The sequence below is a fragment of the Ruditapes philippinarum genome, unplaced genomic scaffold, assembly GCF_026571515.1.
Source record: "Ruditapes philippinarum isolate M1 unplaced genomic scaffold, ASM2657151v2 ctg1820_1_1_1_1, whole genome shotgun sequence".
In the NCBI taxonomy this organism is placed as follows: Eukaryota; Metazoa; Mollusca; class Bivalvia; order Venerida; family Veneridae; genus Ruditapes; species Ruditapes philippinarum.
The window spans coordinates 126259-145793 of record NW_026852540.1 but is presented as its reverse complement, the minus strand read 5'-3'; the positions used below and the strand labels follow the sequence as shown (position 1 = coordinate 145793).

Here is a 19535-nt window from a genome sequence, read left to right as displayed (position 1 = left end):
CATTTGGACATGATCTAGAATGATAGTCACATAAACCGGAAACGGCGTCAAATAAAAGCTGTTCTGGGCATGCGCGGACTGAGAGATATCCTTCCGAACACGAGGCGAAAAAATGGCAGCCTCCACAAGCATGGAAATCACCGTTTCCGACAATATCACATTCATTCTTTGCCGTCAGACACCCATCTGAAACATTTAGAATAAAATTTTTGAAATAAAAAAGTAACAGCAATAAAAACAAGGGGAAAACAGGAAATGAGTACACTAGCTATCGGGTCAGTTTTTCATTGCCGGTCACAGAAAGAAATAAATAACTGTTATGTTGGATTTCTAAAATTTTGTTTACTTTGGTTTTACTTCCGATTTCTCTCTCAATTTTGAATTTATGATACACGTAGAAGCACAATAAAAATTACGCAACAACGTCATGATACTACGTACATACAAAATATATGTATAACAATATCATATTTGCATACGGTCGTCATACTTACGGCTATCATTATGGACTGGTGGTTTCGGAGTGGCATTGCTGTTAACTGAAATTATATAATCATATGTCCATGGATTATTGGGTGTCAGCATTTTTAAGCTTTCACGAATAAGGGAATAGCCGTGGTATTCTAAACTCGGCGACCAATGAAATAGATCAATATGAAAGTATAGATGTGCCAAACTTATTTGAATGTGTAAACTAATGTAATGGAACTAAGGTAATGCTATTGTAAATGAACAGGTGATCTGAAGGGTTGGGGTGGTGGTAGTTGGTGTAGTGTCGGGTGGCAAAGCATATAATGTTTATAAATGGTAAAGATAATAACTATTTAATAATTATATTTCAAACACTGTAGCTCTAAATTAATATTAACAGTGATTGAGAATAACAGCCACATAATTGATCAATGGAATCTATCAATTACTAGTAACTTAACAGGCTTGATTTCAACTTACATATACAGGCTGGTAAACCCTGTCCATTCTGCCAGATTCCCGTACTCTGCTCACATACTTTCTTTATTAACAAATCTTTTGTTTCAAATATGTAACCGTCTTTACAATTTGCTACACACACTCTGAAAGAAACAAGAGTACATGTACCTATTTGTTAAGTGTTTAGTAATTATCAAAACGAACGAACAGACAGACGGACGGACAAACGAACCAAACAACGACAAATAGACAGACGAACGAACGAACTACGTACCGGACTAACTAACTAACTAACTAACTAACTAACTAACTAACTAACTAACTAACTAACTAACTAACTAACTAACTAACTAACCAACTAACCAACCAACCAACCAACCAATCAACCAACCAACCAACCAACTACAAATATAACTACCGAACTAACGAACGAACGGACAAACGAAAAAATAAAAGTAAAGCCGAATGATAACATGTTTGATAATTGCTAAGTTACCAAAAAACATGGAATGATCATATACACGAGTAGTACAACTTTCAAATATTTGAAAACGGCCAAAAATGGAGTAAGATGCGGTCATAACTTACAGTTGTTTGCTGGTCTGTGTTTGGACCTCGCAACTTATCATGCCGTTAACAGGAGGTGGGATGGCTGTACATAAATCGGGAGATGCAGCTGAAACATAAAACAAAACAAGGCGGTTTGTTATGATTATGACACTTAAACAGTACAATCATGTTTTGACGCGAGGACGTAAACGTCTTTTAAAAATGAGCCGCGTCATGACAAAACCAACATAATGGGTTTGCGACCAGCATGGATCCAGTCTGATCATGATCCATGCTGTTCGCTATCAGTTTCTCTACTTGTTATAGAGTTTGTAAGCGAACAGCATGGTTCCTGATCAGACTGCGCGGATGCGCAGGCTGGTCTGGAATAATGCTGGTCGCAAACCCATTATGTTGGTTTTGTCATGACACGGCTCAAATATTTTTTAGAATTATTATTCTTGTGTAATTGTCACATACTCTATTGGAACGGCTCTAGGGGACTATTAGTCCCAAGATTTTTAGTACTGATCAAGCTGATGATCTGGGGTGTAAGAGATTTACAGTTTTCATTGTCCTTCCTTTGCTGATACAATCAAGTTTTTTCTCCTTTAAATTAACATTGTTCTCGGGAAATATTTCCTATGACAGAATAACTATTCATGTGTTTAGCATTAGATATTAATGTGTTCGGATAATATATGTTGTTTATTTGTTTTTATTTCTTTCTTTCGATTTTACGTCCATTTTAATACATATCTGGTCATAGCTCGGTGATCGGTCTTTCCTGGATATCCAACCAGTAGTTACCAATTTCTCCGCAAGTAACCAATAAGTTTTTGTGTTGTGTTTTAAAATAACCGAAGGCGACTTAAATGTAAAAATGCACTCTTCAATCATGGCGTGTATAGGAAATATAAACCTTATCTTGCATCTTTTTGTTCTCCTATTGAAATTAGAAATGTAAATAAGAAAGAAACATGTTTATAATTCAATATACTTTGTACAGTTGGAGATGGTATCATGGTCGGTGTCATCTCCATAGTAACTGGTGGTGGCTGTGTGGGAGTTGAACCTTGAGATATAAAACTGTCTGATTAAATGAAATATAATCCTTACATTATACTTATTTAATCCTCCTTTATGATAAATGATTTCATATTGCTATGCCTTTGCTCATTAGTATAGGTGGTAAGAAGTTGGATCGTCGTTACATCTAACAACTTTGGTTTTATCTCACTCTGAACTTCTCTTTGTTAATTGATAACGGGCTAGAAACCTACTACAATTCATTAAAGCTTTTACTAATATTTTTTTTTAAATTCTAGTCTTAACCCTTAACCGAATCTCACATAAAAAGTAACACTTTTATTATTAACAACAACAACAACAACAATGAAAAAAAATATTATCTTTAAATAATTTGATATTTGTTCACAATACATTTGTCTCTAGACCTTTTTAAGAAATCTTAGAAAATATCAGTGTAAATAAAACATGCGTCTTACATGTGGGTTTAGTGCCATCTGACTTGCAGCCGAGAATTTCAAATCTGAGCGCGATGTTCTCGTGCCAAGCTATTGGATTTATACGTACATATCGTGCATCAAATGGACATGAGAGTATATTTGTCTTCGGAGTATTGTTGTCAATATTGCCAGATAAAAACTGAAATCAAACAAGTTGTAAAATCACATGTTTGATAACTTTCCAAGAAAAGATTACTATTTTGGAAAATATAGCGGTGGATTTAGCCTAGACAAGAGACATACGGGTTACTACAGGTTTTAACCAAGCTTTTTCCCGATTTTTTTTCAAGATGACCACAATTTGCAACAATGATCCTGATAAGTCTTCCGAATAATATGATGGGATTTTACTATCTGACTAATTGTGGTAGTAATGGCATTAACGGGGATAAGCAGGTCTTAAAGGCAGTCCTCGCTAACCTTTGGGATAGATCTAGTGTACTGGTTTAAAATGACTGGCGCAAAAGAAATACTCATTTAATTATTTCATTCTACAAACATTTGTTTAAAGGCAATTAAAAAAAATCCTCCATAGATCGTTTTCATTATTATGTTTTCCTTGTCTGTCTTTCTTTTAAAATTATAATTAAACTTAATTATGTACTAATTTGTCATTTTATCTACAAAATGATTTTAATTGACGTCTGAAAGACATAAAATATGACTTACCGCGTCGCCCACTGTCTGGGAACTATACGGTGTCCAACTTTTACCATCCATACTGTATAGAACCCTGTACTGAGTAACATATTCGTTGGATGGATCGCCAGTTAGGACCGTACGCCCTTTTGTTGTAATTCCAGTAATCCTCTTCACTTCTGGTAGTTTTACCTTTTACCCAAAATTAAAGAAAATGAATTGTTTCCGAATATTGCTATAGCATAAAAATGCCATTAACAGACATGTCTATAGCTTACAAGATACAAGGTGATATGGTACAAGTGTGATGTAACAAAAACTCAATTAATGTCAAATTGTGCCCTTACTAGTAGTAAACTGCTATCAGAGACTTTTTCTCTTTTTCACTGAGTAGCTTTGCATCATTATGTAATAAAGGCTGATAAAACATTATCATTAAGTCAATATATAAAGAAACCATCTATAACAAGCCTTATTAACATCATGCTTACCTGAATGTATTGATCTAGTGTATTATCGGCAGCACGCCACCCACCACTTTGTGCAATATTGCCAATCATGACGACATCCGAATCTAGCCGAGCTCTTTCCGCGCCAAAATAATAACCTACGACCCCTGTCCATACTGATGAAGCCGTAAAATCACTGTTGTTTACGCCACTGAGGAGCTTTCTTCCACACGAGTCAGCTGTAAAACCAATCTAAGATATTCTGTATCAACTAATTTTATAAAATATACTAGTACAGACGACCGCAAATATTTGTGTATTGCACGCATGCGCATAATAATCAAAACAAAAAGTTAAGTATGATTTAATTTTTTTTCTTACAAACTGTTTATATACGAGCACATGTACGATTAAATCAAAAATTAAAAAAAATAGTTTTTCGTCATGGGACATGAAAATGCATCAACTGAAATATTCAGTAATGTATGCGTACAGTAGTATTTACAAGAATTGGAAGTTTATGTTTTGATTCGATAACGTAAAAAATTAACAAGATGAGCCAAATTCAAGAAAATCATTCCTGCATTTGTATTACCAGTTCCATGTTTAACTTACGGCTACACAACGGAAGGTCGCTTCCCCCTTTCCATGTTCCTGCTTCACAGGTTCTCGTGATGAAATCATGTCCAGAAGAAAACATATATCCGTTGTTACATATCCCTGTACATGTCCTGAAAAAAGTTCTCAATGTTATCTTCAGAAATTTAATACAAATTATATTAAGAAACTAGTCAGGAAAGAACTTAGTGTAACACTTTGTTACTACCTAGTAAATAAAATAATTTTTTACTCATTTCGATCATAACAATAATCTTCATCATATATTAACAGTTAACTGATGACATTTATAAACTATTATTAAAATATTATTAAAAGTGTATATCATAGGCATTGTACCAATGGGTGGCTAAAAGGAGTGAGAAAGGCTAAGGAAATGTGAAATGTTGCCGGAAACTTATTGCGGAATGATTCATTTTTTTGGTACCTTTTCAATGTCAATTCTTGGACACACCTATTTTCGATCAATTCTTTCACCGTATAATTGAGATGCTAAATGAAAATTATAAAGACATGACAAAACTCAACTTACAATACTGTACCGTTTATCGAACATTGAACAAGGCCATTGATTGGTGCTTTGAGAGACTCGCAAGTGGATGATGGGACATTTGCTAAAATATGTAAACATTTTAATTATTTAAAATGAAAATACGTGTGTTATGAATTTACTAATACCAATATCTTATATCGTCAACTACAATAGGTAAATTGTAACTATTATAGTAAATACCAACACTTATTAAAAAAGTCGTATTTCACAATTGCTTTTTACAAAATTTGATAGAAAGTAAAATGTTTTTCACTATTTAGAAAAGTGTTAGGCGTCCATTTTATAGGTACATTTTGTCAAACCTTATTAAAGTTATTAAAATATAAAAGAAATATTTAAAATGAAATTATTCACACGTGATTTTTAAGTTTTTTATGTCTTTTTGTGGTACATGCTTAAAACTATCACGTGTTTTTACTCAAATACATCTGAATAACGCATACCTGCCCATGCTGCTACTGTAAGAGAGGCTGCAAAAAGAAAAAGCAAACCTTTACATAATTCTTTTTACACTTTACAGAAATCATTATTGAAAGGTTATTGAATATTATCACATGTTTGAGTATTAGTGGCAATTCTTTAATATTATTCATATAATGTAAATTCATTATCAATATACATGAATTATACTTAAAATGTTATTTATTATACCCAATACACTAAATATCGCAACACAGTCCGCCATATTTACGTTGAGATGTCAAAATTGGTCATGCGCATGCGTGAGAGTACGAGATTCACGTAGGCTACGGTATGTGGACGCCATGTTTTATCTCTGCGGAGCATTATCGAAACCTAGATATGTTGTAATGTTGGGTGGAAGACGTTTTCATCATGTTAAGATGACTTAAGTCTAATTGATAAGAAAACAATCCAAGATAACAGAGGTTAAAACAAACACGACATCTGTTTACTGGTTCCTTAGCATTTCATTTATATCTTATAAACACGAATAAGAAGTTACAAAGTTGAATAGGTGCAAGTTAGTCAGAATATATAACATGGCCTTGTCACAGCAATATTCATTAAAACGATACAAAAGTCAATACAATTAAATAGATTCCTCATTTAATAAAAATGGGAATAAAATAAAAAAAATCCTCAAAGGATCTGATTAGGACCAATGCCTTTCGATTTCCTGTCTAGAAAAATGCTGAATATGATTTTTTTTCTATGAATATTTAACTGATATGTGTTTTATGTCTATTAAAGGGACTCCACAAGTTTTTTTCTTGACATGATGGGACTGGAAATATCTTCCAGAGATCTGTGTGCCATTTGATGTGCAACTTTTTAGAACATTTCTTCACCCTTTTTTCTAGAATAATCATTGTCACTGTGCAAAATGACACAAAAACGAAAAGCATTTCAATGCATTTCAGAGAAGCATTCACTGAAATCGGGCTAAGCATTGCACTAACTCTCGATTTTCAATTAAATTTCTGAATACATCTCTTGTACATCTTGTATATCATTATTTTAAGTGCTTTACTTGATCTTTTTTTTTTCCCTTCAATTTTTATGATTTTTAGCCTTTTTGACGTTAGTGGAGCTCCTTTAAGAAAAGCAAATAAAATTATTCAAATCTATTTGGCCTTATTGCAATCTTATATAAATCAGCTCCTAAATTGCTACATGACAGAAATAAAATAAGTTGATCTTAATCTAAGTCAGATTGGTCTGTTTATAAACGAATTTTCAAGTAGGGATTAAAATTGTAATACAGTCTAACGTTTCTATTTATATTGTATACGGTTTGTTTGTCAAGTGTGATTTTTGTTTCAAAAGTTGGAAACTTGGTTAATAATGTCACGCTTTAAAGCTTTAGGTATTCCTAGTTTTAAGTAAATTACATCCGTTCTGTTATCAATGTAATTATCCTTCAGTGAAATTATTTGTTTTATATCAGTAAACAATTTTATATATGAGATTTTCGTTATATCCAAGCTTCATTATTTGAACAGTGAAGCATAACAATGTTTTAAGTTTACAGAATTCAGATGAATGCTTAATTAACTATATGTTTATCACAAGGACAATAAATACAAAATAAAGCATCACATTGCATTTGTTTTAATTGAATTGATATGCTCAGAATTTCCCTCTTTAGAGCATGGAAGATGAAATTATTGAATTAATGAACCGTATAGATCATGGGTTTATTAATTTGCGTTGGTCATACAAATAAATATAGTTTGGTTTTACGTCACATTAACACTGTAAAAGTCATATGGGGATTTTTTGGGTCGGGAAAAACCTCAGGTACCCCTTCTTGCATTATTTCAGGTACGAATGGGCATCTGAGTTGAACCACCGACGTTACGTAACTTAGCTGGATAGCTTCCTAAAAATGTAATAGTTATATAAGTTAAATCTTAACGCATTGACCGATCTCATAGTCTTCTGCAAAACGTCGTTACACGCGCAGACGCTGAAAACTTTTGTTCTGTTGTCGATGCAGTTTTATTGTTTATACATTTTTAGGCTCATACTGATTATCAGGTGAGATCTTAGGATGTTCTTAAGTAAATAAGACAATTAATTATCAAAACTTTCTACCATTATCCATTAGAAGATACTGTAATTGTGTGTTTACATTTTGGCAGCGTAAATGAATGAGTAATGTGTCTGCAGCTTGACGCTAGCGGAATGATACGGTGTGTGTTGTAAATATGGATATACGCTTAAGACTACTTGTTGGTAATTAGGTATTTTTGTCTCTTTTATTCAATTATAATATATGACAAATAAAGGCATTAATAACTAACTTTTATTTTTTATGATATCACTTATAATACGATTTAGAAATAAATTATACTTAATTTCATATTCAATTTTGTTTATTGTGTTTTACACATTTTATTTTTCAGCTATCACATTGCTTCTGACGAAGGTTTGCGTTGAATGTAAGTAAATATTTAATTTTACTAATAATTTATAACATTATTACGCATTTTTTCCCTGAAATTCCGTTTCTTTCATCTTTTTTCAGACTCGTATCATAGCAGATTTATTCGTAATGTTTCAATTCAATTCAAATGTTTGGTTAATTTCATCTCATTGTTTTTGCTTAGATTTCTGTTAAAATATTGAAACTGTATAAACAAAGAAGAGATCAAAATCATATAGCCTATTCGTTCTTGTTAAGAAGACAATTATTCTTTTCCATGGGGACAACATACTGTGTTTCTTGGAATCTCATTGCATCTGCCGATGATTTTATGCTTTCTTTAATACTACAAATGTAAGTTTTAATACTTTAATATTTGTATCGCTAATATCATTTTAAGTCGGTGCGTGTGGGTACGGACGGTAGGTAAATCAAGCTTGCAACATTTTCATATTTATCATGTTGGGTATACATAATCATTGCAAACTTCACTATTTTCATTTTTGGTGATACTAAATCGTATATACTTTGACAATATAATATAATGACTGTTTTAAAACTAATTAATTTACTCACGTCATTTTAAATGAATATAGATAGTTTTATCATCATTAATATAATATGATTTCTTTCCAACTTATTTAGGTCAGAACGAGCTTTGCCATGACAAATTAATTCAACACTTGCCAGATGACCACCTGACAGCCTCGAGCTCCAAATCAGACCCGGGGCTACTTTCAACACCAGTCCAAGCAAGACTGAACAAAACAGAAAACACTTTGAACAATGGAACTACTTTAATGGGCGCTTGGTCACCGACAAGTGACAATGGAGGTCAATATGTACAGGTAAATCATTTATGTTACTCTATATGTATTTGTTTTACACGAGGTAACAACGCCTTATAGGCTTTATTGTCATTTATATGTTCCTATGTATTTTTGTGAACATTGTTTCGTTTATTTGTAATTTCGAAGAACTAGAGAAAAATACATCAAATCAAAGAGACTGCTGACTTGACACAAATTGAAAATAAAAATCTGTTTTTGGTATCATCATTTACGTTTGTAAATAAAGTTATTTTAATGACGTTGAATCCGAATATCATTTCTATAAACTTGCTGTGTAGACGTGAGTATGCAAAATGATTTTTGTTTATTGTATCTACTGTGTGAATATGTGTTGAAACAGAACAAAACAGCATTATCAATACGCGGAAAAATCCAAAAATTGCAAATATTGTCCTACATCATTTATATAATAAGTAAATGATAAGTGAATATTTAACGATTATTTTCTTGTGCATACTTAGTTTTTACTATAATTCTCATTTATTGATCATATTTGTCTGCTGGTACAAGCGTATTTTTACACAGTCAAAAGAATGTCTTTTATTAATGAATACATTTTTAAAAAAAGTAATTTGCATATAATCAAATGTATTTATTAGCGTGTATATTTAAGTCAATAAATGGAATGAAATAGATATATTTTGTTCTTCGCATACTATAACCAGGCTATGTTTGATGAAATGACTATGGTAACTGGGATACAGACACAAGGTCGAAATCAAGGTACCGATCATGTGACATTGTATAAAGTGGAATACACTGAAGATGGCAAAACATGGCACCTGATAAATAACGATTTAGGTTTAGAACAGGTACGTACCGCATTTTCAAGGTCACAACATACATAAATTTATACAAGCATGTTTATTTTCCTTTAACTTTGTAAAGTAAATATTTATTTTTATTCAAAATACATCATTATAATTATAACAAATTTGCTATCTGCAAAATCTAATCACTATTAGGGTTTGTGCCCAGCCATTTGAAAAAATCTATCCAGAAGGATCTAATCTGTATGCCATATTTGATCATTTGTATTTCAATTTTTCACCATAGTGCAATAGGTAAAGGCAGTGAAATATCAATACATAAACCCGAGATGGTGCAATACGATAACCTTTCCAAAGTATCGTTGAAACCAGATGATCACTATACGCTATATTACTATACACTCAGTTCTTGTATTTTTCTCTCAGATACTAATACACAATATTTGTTTGTTTGTTTGGTTTTACCCAGCATAACACAAATGCACTAATATGACACCGAAACAGGAAAATATGACTTTGGGTAATCTCAAGTGTTACAAACTTAAAGCATCACTAGGGGTCAAAACCACCTTACTGCTTGAACTAAGAGATGACTCCAGAAATTCGAACCCATTCAGTCGCCTCATACGTTCACGCAGGGATATACGGTGGCTGCAATTCTGATGTCTCAACCCTTAGGCCTAAAGGAACGCACACAATATTTGTATCATTCTTTTATGTTTTTTCTTCTTCAGATTTTCATGGGTAATAGTGATGGGGATTCTATAGTCGACAACCCACTATCATGCCCAGTATTTGCTAAAGGTATACGGATTATACCGATGGAATGGGATCAACATATTGCACTGAGGTTCGAGGTGAACGGGTGTTACTTGGACAATACTGTTATAGGTTAAGTTTAATAATATTTTTTATAAAAATTCTTTTGCAACTATTTTATACATAAATGCATGTAAAGCTACAATCTCACTTACATCCCGGCAGAGCCCCGGCAGAGCCCCGGTAGACGTCCGGGGTGATCCGGGAACGACCGGGGTACGACCGGGAACAACCGGGGTACATCCGTAACTCTGCCGGCAACGTCCTGGATGATCCGGGATGACCCGGGAACATCCGGCATTCGACCCCGGATGGAATAAAATATTTAATATCACCGGGGTGGTCCGGGATGATCCGGGAAGGTATAGCTTTGCCGGCTTCATCCTTAACTCTGCCGGGAACGACCGGGGTTATACTGGGAAAGCACCGTAGCTCTGCCGGCACAAACCGGGGATGATCAGGGGTATGATATAGCCGGTAGAGCTACGGTAGAGCTACGGTAGAGCCCCGGTATATGCCGGCAGAGCCCCGGTAACTACAGGCAGAGCCCCGGAGGATAAAGGTAGAGCTACGGTTGATCCCGGTAGAGCCCCGGCAAAGCCCGGATCATTTCAAAAGAATAAGGACAATTTGCGATGATTGAACTTGCTTGTATTAAAAGCCTTCCCATTTCCCTTCTATCCAGTATGGCATAAGGATTTTTCAGAAAATCATCATTATCATGTTATCATTTTCGGGCGTTTTCGATCCACCGGGGTTCTACCGTGGCTCTGCCTGGATCGTCCTGGGCTCTGCCGGGGCTCTGCCTGGATCGACCGGGGCTCTGCCGTGGTCAACCGGGGCTCTTCCGGCGTCATCCGGGAACGACCGGGGAAGCACCGGCATGAACCGTAGCTTCACCTGGGCTCTGCCTGGATGATCCGGAGCGCATCCTGGATGGATAGTAGGGAACTACCGTAGTGCTGCCGGGGTTAGTGTGACCGCAACAATAATTTCATCCCGGATCGTCCCGGATCATCCCGGTAACTTACCGGGATGGTCCTGGGCTCTGCCGGGAGTAAGTGAGACCGAGGCTTAAGGTTAAATAAATTATGCAGAAACAAATAGTAAGAAAGAGGTATATATGGATATATGGGTTGGCCTACAAGTTATAACAACATTTGCAACATCCCTTCCCAATGTCAATAATTATATTTAATATTTTAATTGAACAAAACTTACTTAATTCATAAAGATAAAATGTATATGTAGTAAAGATGGAAATGCAATTTGAAAGATATTGAATACATTTATTGTTAAATAATATAAAGTTTGTCTAAATATTGCATAAAAAACTGACAGAGAAGGGAAAAATACTGTCAAGAGGTAAATAGAAAAAAAAAATCGTCGACGCCTCCCTCTTTTTTCTTTTGGTTTATTTAAAAAAAAAGAAATATTGATTATAACAGCGGCAGTATACTGATATAAGCAAAATAACATTCTATGTCTAGATAACGCTACACCATGAACACAAAGAGAAACAGAAAAAAAGGCGAGACTCCTTAATCCTTATGGAACTCCTTAAATGTAATAATACGAGACATAGTTGCATGTTGGTCGTGACGTCATTATGACTTATTTTCCAAGGGAAAGTCAGATAATTTATGTAATATCTGGACAAACAGGCCAATTTGAAGATCATGAATAAAGCTGCATAATCGGTGCATGTCATAATACATACATACAAATAAATAATTTTAAAATATTTTCATCGTGCTACATCTTTTACTTTTCCTTCCAGTGTTAACAACACCATCTGCAGGAACTACTCCGACACTTCTTACAACGATGTCTTTAACAAATGCAACAACAATACCTACTTTCCTGCCAGGTATTGCTACACCATTTAGTTTGACCACGCAACCAGCGACGACAAAGCCGGGAACCACCATCAATATGAGTAAGTTAAACTTCGATCTTTTATGTCGTTTTTTGTACAATGCTTGTTTATTTCGGAAAAGAATAACGGTTGAACTTACAGAAATACTGATACATAAAGACGTTCAATATAAGTTGACACAAGCTTTTTAAAATTCATTTTCTAAGTTAAGAATTATGGTTGCTCTTTGCTCATAAGCGTATGATATAATGTATTCTGTCGACACTAAAAGTACAAATGTAGAATGATTTATATACCAATTAAATGTCATTTAACATATCAAATCTATTACATGGTTTTGGAAGGGAAGGCAACCTGTAGGAAACCTAAAATCATTCATATTAGCATACGCATTTGCAAATAAGTCCAACAAAGTTACCATGTATCAGCTGTCTGTAATAATCAGAGGGAGTATACGCTTTGGAGAGTTTGCATTTCTAGAAGATATTTGAGCCGTGTCACGACAAAACCAACATAATGCGTTTGCGACCAGCATGGATCCAGACCAGACTGCGCATCCGCGCAGTCTGATCAGGATCCATGCTGTTCGCTTACCAACCCTATTACAAGTAAAGAAAATGATAGCGAACAGCATAGATCCTGATCAGACTGCGCGGATACGCAGGCTGGTCTGGATCAATGTTGGTCGCAAACACATTATGTTAGTTTTGTCGTGACGCGGCTCATTTGTGACATTGTATTAGTATTGGCGTGGCACCATTCTACGTCTCGTATGATAATGTGTTGCCTAGAGATATTAATACATTCATACTTATTTATTACACTTTATATACATCAGGAATTTGTGCCCGTCTTGTTATTAAATAAAACGCAAACCTACAGAAATGAACGGATGATGATCAAGATATGTCGTTTTAATGGAAGAATTTATGCTGATTTCAAAATATTTTCACGCATTCACTTTCATCTTAAAGCAGTGCAAACTTTGTTTGATCATCAGACATAAAATATTTACGTTACTTAATGTGCTGAAAAATACAGCCCATATGTATGTTCTTTACACTTTGATTAATTCAAGTATTTTCTTACATCAGAACAATTAAACCTAGACTATGACAATCAACATCAACAAGTGGGAGCAGTTTGAACGTAACAATATGTATGATATAACCCCCACAATATCCAGTAACACAGGACCACTGACGTAAAAGGCACATTGAGGGTTAACGAATGGGAATCAGGCAAAGAAAATAGAAAAAAAAAAAAACATCGCAGTTGAACCTTTTGTTAATATCATTTATATAAATGATACCTTTTCTACATTACAGGTACCCTCATCCAATGGTTTAAGACTCACTTGAATAACAATACAGCGGTTACAACGTCTCCAGCCGTGAAAACTACCACACCGGCCATGTTTATGCCTGGTATACAGCACCCGTTTGGTCCAACACAAGCCGGAATAGGAGTTCCGCCAATTATTGGATAACATAACATAAAATGTTTCGTCATAATAAACGATATAGAAGTAGAAAAATATGTGTCTTTTGTCTGATATTTCCTACTTATTTATAAAAGAACAAATACAAATTATCTTGAATTCTATTGTTAACATACTTCATAAATATGAAAATTATTTCCTGACGGATATATCAAATAACGACCTTATACAATCATATAAAACAAATTATAAAAAAATAAAGCATTTAAAAATCAATATCGGAGAAGTAACTTAAAGTTTACAATCTTAGATAATAAAAAAAGTATTCCTATCAATGTGTTTTCAGCTGAAACACTGGTGAAACGCAAACTTGGTTTTGCTTGTACAATTTATTTAAAAGTCATGTATATGTACATGTATAGAGATATATGATATTCAAAAGACACAAATGAAGCACAACTTTGATAGTTAAAAAACAACAACAAACAATGCACCGAATTTATAATATAAAATAGTATGTTTACTTGTTCTATAAAATATATTTAATGTACAGCCTTAATCAATCACCATCATGGTATTTGTATGAAATACCTGTTTTTTTTCTTTTATAAATAAATTATGTTCGTGGTTTGCTTTAGTTTCATATTTTTAATTAAAATCTCTGTATATATTGATTTAAAAAAAATATTTAAACACGCCAGTGTCACCATGTTACCAAGCCTTTTTATACTCATTTTCTCCAACATGAACTCACCAATCCGAAAAAGCATAACCATGCGTTGTTCAGTAGCTACGTAGATTTGTGCTCGCCGATATATATTTCATAACAAGTTTTGTTTAGTTTTTAGATTTGTCTTTTGACGTCTTACATGTATATCTGCGATATGCAGGCTTCCTAACCTATGATCCAATTTCATGGAATGGCATGTACGTGACACATGTAAGGTTTCGTTATAACAGCCGCATCAACACCTCTATGGATGTTTCTTAATTAAAACGAAATCAAAATTTAGCCATTTAAATGTTTTAATGTTGAATTCTGCTTAAGGCGGTGAGATGGGGCGTGGACCGTAGCTTGCAGTTACCACTACCGTCCATGTCAAGTGCGCAGTCAGAACGAGCCTGAAACATTTCCTTTTTTTCTTTTATTGGCGTTCTTTTGGGATTCCGTTTTTCTCTCTGATTTTTTGTTGTTGTAAATTTCGCCAAAATATATTTTATGACCATATTATTTAACGAAGACCAGATGTTACAATAAATGTCACCAAAGAGACTCTGTGAGAACCTTTATAGCAGCAGTTTATCGTTAATGACATTGAAGTTCTCATTATATCCGAATTAAACGTCAGACTTCAGCCTCTTATATCAAAACCTATTTGCGTTATTTAACAACTAGGGCTTAAACAGATACTTGAAGTGACGTGAAGAGTTGGAATATATATTATATGGTCTTAGAATATGTTTTTCTAAATGGCATTCTACTATTTAACGGAACCTCCTGGGACATAAGATGAGTAAAATTCTATGGAATTCTGGTCGCGTTTATTAGATTTATTTGTTTTTTATCCATTGAATTCCTTTTTAATACAATAATACGAAAGTAATGCTTAAAAAAGACCATATGGAACAGCCAAATATTTTCATACAAATGTGAACAAGAAAGAAGCCTAGTAAAATTCGTCACATTAGAACAGAATAAGTTCTTGTAAATTTTATAGGAGTTAATCAGTTATTGCACTTAGGTGACAACATGTTCTTGCGTTGTAAGTACAATGTTGAAGATAACAATGTCGCTGTTGTTAGCTCATTGTTATCGAGACCATTTCCAAAGTCAATTGTTTTACAACGGGCACATTTTCCAAAGTATTTCAAACATTGATAAAAACAATGTTTTTATGTCTTATGATATTCTTATAAAATGGTTTTTGAACAAAATGTTTATAGAGTGCTTAGTGATTTATTATCATGGACATTTATATCATGAATTATAATATTTTTGGTCTAGATAAATTTATTGTCATCTGTGTATATATGTCATATCAGATCACGTCAATGTTCGTATATAATTTTTCCGTGGTTTGTTGACACGAATACCGTATAAGTACTTATTTCTGCTGTCTTAATATTCTGCTACTTTTTTTTAATTCAGGAATTTTTAATTTCTGCGTATCTTATTTCTGCGGTAACATCATTCTCGCATTTATGTTTATTATTTTTTCCTTTTAATAAATATATTTATACAAAATTAACCGATACAAATAGACAACATTTCAATATTTGCTGATGTAATATGTACATTTGTTCCGGTTAACATGCAGACGACTGATAATGTGTGTCGTCGTAATCATCATCGTAAATAAACAAAATCGGTATGTTAGCTGAAAGTCAACATTTTGTCGTTCTTTCGCTCCGCGGGGCGGAAGGCGAATACACACTAGTTCCACAAATTCACCACTGGCGAACTTTCGCCACGCGGGGCTCAAGGCAAAAACACGACAATACGACAGTCACCATTTGTCTTGTGTTCATGTTTTCTTATTTCGCTTTGCCATAAGAAAACACAAAAATACAACAAAGACAATGCTTTGTCATATTTTTGCCCCGAGGGGCGCCAGACGAAAACACGAAAATACAACAAAGACATTGCTTTGTCGTATTTTCGCCCCACGAGCGCCAGGCGAAAACACGAAAATACGACAATGCCACCACTGTGTCATATTCTTGTGTCTTTGGCTAGCGCCCCGAGGAGCAAATATTGCATGGCACAAATCTGCCAAAATACCGGTTCTACAAAAACACTAGGCGAGACATTGTGAAGTAGGCTCATAATCCCTAGTCACATAATCCCATTTCCACTTTACAGTTAAATCTTACTCCATGATTGCGTGGAGCCTTAGAAGGCAGTTATCATGAGAGCGGCTAGGCTTGAATTTCTCTGTTTATGCAGGGCTGCACAGACAGTTCAAATCTCTACAAATTAAATTTAACCGTTTATAAGAGACACTTTGTGTTTTTGTCCGCCTGTAATACCCCGTGAAAGAAATTCTTATATATCGGACATGAGATAAAATTGTAATATATGCCACTTATGATTTCACATATCCTTTATAAAGTATATATTGAGCCACTAAAAATCCCTTTTAATTGCTAAATGACAAACTCTTTAGGACATTGATATGAAAAATTGAAAATTACAAATAAAATGTACATTCGATTACTGAACAATTTTAAAAACATGCTAACTTACTTACATTTAAACCTTATTAAAGAAAGATTTGCCATTTCTCTAATATCAACGATTATAGACTCACACGTATTGATCGATCTGTTTGATAATGAAAGTATTTAAGATACCGTGTTGAGATCAATAAATGTGATTTGTGAACGTCTGTATAGATGTTTACTTATACATACATATTAAAATGTTTAAACTGTTCATTCTGAAAAAAAAAAATGATTTGAGGTGAATTGGCATTGACATCTATTTTAAGAATTACACAAATTTACTTGGTCCTAATTACTAACACAAACATAAGTGACTGTTTATAGTAAGGGTTAATTATAATATGTTGATCATCTTAATAACAGATATTTTCAATCGAAAAATCATGTTATTATATAGTATTTTTGCCCGATAATCGGACGGAATTTAAAAATCAATGAAGTGAAATGAATTCGGACAGAAAAAGTCACGACAGTAATTTCGGATAAAAAGACAAGACATTTCAAGAACATTATTTCGTCTTGAAAACAATATTTCTATTAATGACACTGTAGACAGATATTAAATACACAGTAACACTTTATATTTTAGAAAGATTGTCATGTCATCACAGGTTATGAAAGACAGAATAAAACAATTCTTGAAGTGTTAGAAGAGCTCATCCAGATCATTCATGTTTTAACCATTTTTGGCTTATTTTTCAGCAGTAAAATGACATATCACATTTAGAATCATACTATTCATATTTAGAAACCGCGTCACAAGAAAACCAACATAATGGGTTTGCGACCAGCATGGATCCAAACCAGCCTTGGTTTTGTCGTGACGCAGCTCATTTATTGCCAGTACTCTTGCCTGCCTTACTGCATTCTATACTCCATTTAAAAAAGATTGTGCAAAATAGGACTTCAAATGTATAAAGTGATTAATAAGACAGCGGGTGTAAGCAACGGGTGTAAGCAAAATGGCCCACCAATTCGTATCAATAATATTCATTCAACTTACATTCAAATTTATTAAAGTACACGATCATTTCTTTTTTAAAAATGTAATTTAAATGATGATAGATAAGTACTTTTGGAATATTCATAGCTGCTAAAGAATTTTTAATTAAATACAAATGTACTTATTAGATTTCATTTTATATGAAATGTTTAAAATATGTTTATAAAGATACTATTTTCTGTTAATATAACAATGAGTCTATAGAGTTTGCTTCCATGGATCTTTTTTTATCATTTTTTGTCTGTGTTTTCCATGATCGTGGTTGGCAAGGGATTGCTATTCTGAAGTGTTAGACTGTTATTAGTAATATCGTTGCGTAAATTCAGTTTCGGCTACACATATTTTCTATCAAAGTACAAATCTTTTGTCCGAAAAATAAGAAACTGTACACAAAGAAAATGTGTCTGATATTTTATATACATATATTGTATAAGAAAAAAGATATTCGGAAAGAACGATTTTCTATTGGCCTAAAATGATTGCTAGCAGTTACAAGGACAGAAATACCCCAAGAAATACAATTGACATTTGAATATCTTAGCATAAAATATTTGGTATATTTGCAACATATAAATCGCTGCTATTTTTTGGTAATTTTGCACCTTTTTGCACCATTTTATTGTCTGATTGTTCAAGTACTGTTCAATTTATCGTAGGAGTACCATGTTGGTTTGTCGTGACACGCCTCTAGGGAGTAAACTTAGGGTTTTCTGACGTGATGAGGCTGGGCATTTTTTTCTGAGTATTATGTACCATTTATGTAGGTTTGAACCAATAACCTTTATTGTGCAAAATGACTAAAAAATTAAAATAGTTGTAATGCTTTTCACTCATATTAAGCTAAGAATGATATTTTAAAAAACATATATTTTAAAGGGAGGGCTTTTGTCCGCCCAGAATTTTAACGGGGGAGCTTTTGTCCACCCAGTCATTTTTATTGGAGGGCTTTTGTCCTCCACGTCATTTTCATGGGAGGACTTTTGTCCGCCTTGTCATTTGTTTGTATGGGAGGGCTTTTGTCCGGGAGGGCTTTTGTCCTACACTCATATTAAGTGCTTCACTTGATCTATGAGAGAATTTCAAAATTTATGGTTCTTAGCTTTTTTACCTCAGTGGAGGCCCTTTAATGTTCGAGGCTACTAAATAATAAACATTTATTTTACCCACATGTCCCTTATTTGCTTCTGTAGTTACTAACAGATGGTTTTTAAACTAATTTTGATACCGAGCAAATCGACAATTGCATATTTAAAGTTATAGCTATAAATTAATACACAATTACTTATTTTCTGATGCTTTAGACTTTCGTGGATCTGGATCCACTGCAAACATGTTATAGCTTGTCGTTAATGGTATTGAAAGTTTCAAATACTCATTATATCCGAATTAA

General features: G+C 33.7%; 2 protein-coding genes across 2 annotated transcripts; one reads left to right on the top strand and one right to left on the bottom strand.

The window, feature by feature from the left end:
• Positions 1 to 2387: 2387 nt before the first annotated feature.
• LOC132716594 (lactadherin-like) lies at positions 2388 to 6036 on the bottom strand. The gene is made up of 8 exons (XM_060699907.1): positions 5919 to 6036; positions 5711 to 5737; positions 5247 to 5328; positions 4712 to 4827; positions 4139 to 4335; positions 3678 to 3839; positions 2988 to 3147; positions 2388 to 2554 (listed from the first exon to the last, which is right to left on the bottom strand). Exons 1-8 carry the CDS (start codon positions 5950 to 5952, stop codon positions 2403 to 2405), a joined length of 930 nt encoding a protein of 309 aa, XP_060555890.1. The 5' UTR covers positions 5953 to 6036; the 3' UTR covers positions 2388 to 2402.
• A 1808-nt stretch (positions 6037 to 7844) lies between these two features.
• Positions 7845 to 14076, top strand: LOC132716588 (contactin-associated protein-like 5). The gene is made up of 7 exons (XM_060699896.1): positions 7845 to 7967; positions 8138 to 8173; positions 8803 to 9005; positions 9674 to 9820; positions 10513 to 10669; positions 12378 to 12536; positions 13805 to 14076. Exons 1-7 carry the CDS (start codon positions 7940 to 7942, stop codon positions 13963 to 13965), a joined length of 891 nt encoding a protein of 296 aa, XP_060555879.1. The 5' UTR covers positions 7845 to 7939; the 3' UTR covers positions 13966 to 14076.
• The last annotated feature ends 5459 nt before the right edge of the window (positions 14077 to 19535 follow it).